At 34.2% G+C, this 3,641-nt stretch overlaps 1 protein-coding gene across 1 annotated transcript in view; it reads left to right on the forward strand.

Annotated features, from left to right (window-relative positions):
* Window positions 1–1,683, forward strand: part of LOC107080873 (GTPase IMAP family member 7-like) — an 11,967-nt gene extending 10,284 nt beyond the window's left edge. Inside the window, exon 3 of the mRNA XM_015369080.1 lies at window positions 235–1,683. Within this exon, the coding sequence (XP_015224566.1) occupies window positions 235–1,292 (1,058 nt within the window). The 3' untranslated portion in view covers window positions 1,293–1,683. The remainder of the gene's footprint in view (window positions 1–234) is intronic.
* The last annotated feature ends 1,958 nt before the right edge of the window (window positions 1,684–3,641 follow it).

Genomic DNA, 3,641 nt, shown 5'->3' on the forward strand with positions numbered 1-3,641 from the left:
CTCATAGTTTACCCCTTTTTGTGGCATTGTAACCAAAAAAAAAAAAAAAAAAAAAAAATTATGAAGATTGAGGGGAATGCCAAAAAGGCATAAACCCAGAAATAGCCTTTTTTAGTAGCTTTTCTGCTTATTCAATGATTGCTTTTTTTTTTCTATCTTTCTGGTAATGCTTCAGTGATGAGTGTAGTAAGAGCCAAATTGCTTGCTTACCCATGTGGTGTTTGTGTCTTTCAGCTCCCAGTTTGAGAAGAATTGTGATCCTTGGAAAAACTGGAGCTGGAAAAAGCAGTGTTGCAAACACTATATTTGGGGAAAAAGATTTCAAAGTCTATTCTAGTTTCAGATCAGGAACACGTCAATGTCAAGCAGAAACTAACCACATAAGTGGAAGAGATATAAGCCTGATTGATACACCTGGCTTCTTTGATACAAACACACGTAAAGAAGAGCTAATGCCTGAAATATTGAAGTGCATCACAATGTGTTTACCTGGACCACATGCTTTCCTCATTGTGCTTAAATATGAAAGATTTTCAGAGCTGGAGAATGAGATCTTAAACCAAATAACCAAACACTTCTCTGAAGAAGTGTTCAAATATGCCACAATTGTCTTTACTCATGGTGAAGATCTCCCTGAAGGGCAGACAATCAAAGATCATTTGAGTCACAGTGATTGTTTAAGTGAGGTTGTGAGAAAATGTGGTGGTCGGTGCTATGTCATAGACAGCAAATATTGGAACGATTCAGATGACCCATACAGGAACAACAGCTACCAGGTTAATAAGATACTTGAATCGGTAGAAGAGATAGTGAAGGAAAATAATGGAAACTGTTACACCAATGAGTTTTTACAAAGAGTAGAAAAACTAACAAAACAGGCAGAGCAACATAAGATACCTGAATCGATAGTGAAGGAAAACAATGGAAACTGCCACAGCAATGAGATGCTACAGACAGGGGAGAAAATAACACAACAGGAAGATCCATGTCATGTAAAACATACTGAAAAAATATCCAAAAGAGAAATCAGGGAGAGAACCGAAGGCAAAGTCTGGACAGTTTTTAAAACACTAGGTATTTCAGAAGATAGTCTGTTGAAAGCCTTTTTTGGTGTAAAAGCTGCTGTAGCAGTGGCTGTTGCTTGTTTAGTAGTGGCAGCAGGTGGAAAACTGGCTGCATCAGCAGGAGTAATAGAATCCATTATGCATTTAACAGGAGAAGAGACAATCGTTGGAGCTGCTGGAGCAGCAGTAATGTTTGCAATGAAAACAAGCTGTTCTATTAATAAATAACTTGGCCTTTTTAATGAGAATTTCATGTAATGTAATTCTTACATTACCTTCTTAATTTCCGGAGGGAGTCTTCCCAAGGGATCAATAAAGTTCTGTCTAAGTCTAAGTCTTAGATATTTATTATCATTTATAAGTTCATTCTCAGACACCTTCATTAAAGATCTAGTAAAAAACTTTAGTCAGAGTATTGTAAAAATAGTTGGCCCAGTAAAAAATTATTTTCATGTAGTTGGTATTGGTTTTGTTGACCCATCAAAAAGCTGTTGGAATGTATTTGAAAACTGTTGCTTTGTAATCGGGAGATGTTTTCTTAGCTCCCGGTGTTCTTTCATTTTTATTTTTTGCTATTTATTTAGAAAACAAACACCAAAATCAAAAATCTCCAGCTGTTCCTTTTAGCATCAACTGGGTCATCTGTGTTGTGGAATGCCTGGGGCTGCTGTCCATTTTAGCAGAATCTGAGATAAGATTGTATTTTGTATGTTTATTTTGTTTACTTTAGGCACTAAGTGCTGAAACCTGGCTGTGTGATATTCTGCTTATTAAAAGCATTTTGCCCTAGAAATGCTCAAGAGTGCAGGAAAATCGACCTTCCATTATTCTATTAGTGACAAAAGCACCTCATGGTCTTGTTAGAATGCTACATACAAATCCTGTTTACTTAAATTTAAACTTAAAAGTCATGATGAATGTTTTACATCATTTTTAGGCTGAATATTTCTGAACTGCCCAGTCAGTAAGAACTTACTGTAAATATTTTATTTAACATTGGAATGTATATGTAATTACGAATATATAATGATTTAATAGTAAATGAATCTATAGTTGTATATCTTTCATTGTAAAGCTTGGTCATGCATGTTCCACTTCTAGTGAATTGTCAGGCTTTGTAATCATATATTAGAAACTGTTTTATCTAGCATTTGCTTTTTATGAGTAATATTGACATTATTCTTTATGAGTTAAGTGTGTTTTCTTTCTTGGATCTCCTAATTTCTAATGAACAACTAGCTATATAATCTACAATTTTGTCATATCTTACTAATTATTTGTTTACTGAGATCCAGTAGATCTGTTATATTGTAAAAACTTTACATCCTTTCTACCTTTTATCTTTGCTGGGATGAAGAATCAGGTTGTTCTGTAACATTTACACATAGTTTCCTCTCTTCCATCGGTTTTAAACTGATAATAAATATGATCAATTTATCAAATAAATCCTCTGTGTTTTTATTATGTACTGTATATCTTAGTCAGTCAATGTGTTCAAAATGACAGTGGCTAAATTCTTAGTATAATCACATAAAGAAAATCAAAGGCTTTGCTTCAGGTGTGCATTATCTTTACTTTACAGTATCTTGCTCTTTTTTATTGCTGCACATTTGTGTATCAACTAGAGGCACATATATTTTGACTATAGTGTTCGAACCCTAAACTAAGGCCCTAAGTGCAGTTAAGGCGCATGGGGGTCGTAGATGATCTTTGATTTTGAAATTCAGCTTCTTTATAAAGAAATATCAGTACTGCTCAGTGAAAAAAGAAAACATCAGCTAAACTATTCTGGAAAAAGAGCAAATATCATGAAGAAACTTTCCTTTTATTGAGTGGAATCACAATAGTATTCCCAAGCTAAATATGGAACCAACCATTCTCCCGTCATCAAGGGTCAGTGTTTTTCAATTTTACCATAAGATTATGAATATATTAAATAACTAGATTTGGGCGTTTTAGTCAATAAATAGGCCATTCAAATGAAGGGTAAAACCAGTTAATGATTATTAGTAAATTATTATGACTGATATATACTCGAGGTTGGACTCCCTGCTGTTAAAATCCAGTTGCCTTTCACCAGTACAGTAATTTATACTACGGATATCAGCAGAATTATTAATCACCAACCAAAGAAATGATCTCTGTTTCTTCTAATGTTAACTAAAGGAGGGTGTGGCAGGCTCCGAGTGATAACTCATTCACTGCATAAATAAACACAAGACACCACAGATTAAAACATTGGTTGCTTTATAAGTTGTTATAAGTTTTCTAAATATTTTTCTAACTACTAGGCAAACACTAAACACTACTGAAAATAAGTATACAGTAAACTAAAAGCTAATAATCAGGGTAAATAAAATGGGGGTCTAAGGATCCATTTAAAGAGTCTCTGAAGAATCAATCATTTAATATAGCATAGATAAATGTGAATAATGCTGATGCAGGGATAATAAATGGTTTTACAGTGAAGTAGCTAGAGCAAATTGGTTGGTCAGATGAAGCCAGGAGACCTGGTTCCGAGGCAGGCCAGCTAGAAAAATAGGTCATAAACTCACAAAATACCATGTAGCCAAAGAT

Source organism: Cyprinodon variegatus, unplaced genomic scaffold, assembly GCF_000732505.1.
Source record: "Cyprinodon variegatus isolate N-32 unplaced genomic scaffold, C_variegatus-1.0 Scaffold2439, whole genome shotgun sequence".
NCBI classification, from domain to species: domain Eukaryota; kingdom Metazoa; phylum Chordata; class Actinopteri; order Cyprinodontiformes; family Cyprinodontidae; genus Cyprinodon; species Cyprinodon variegatus.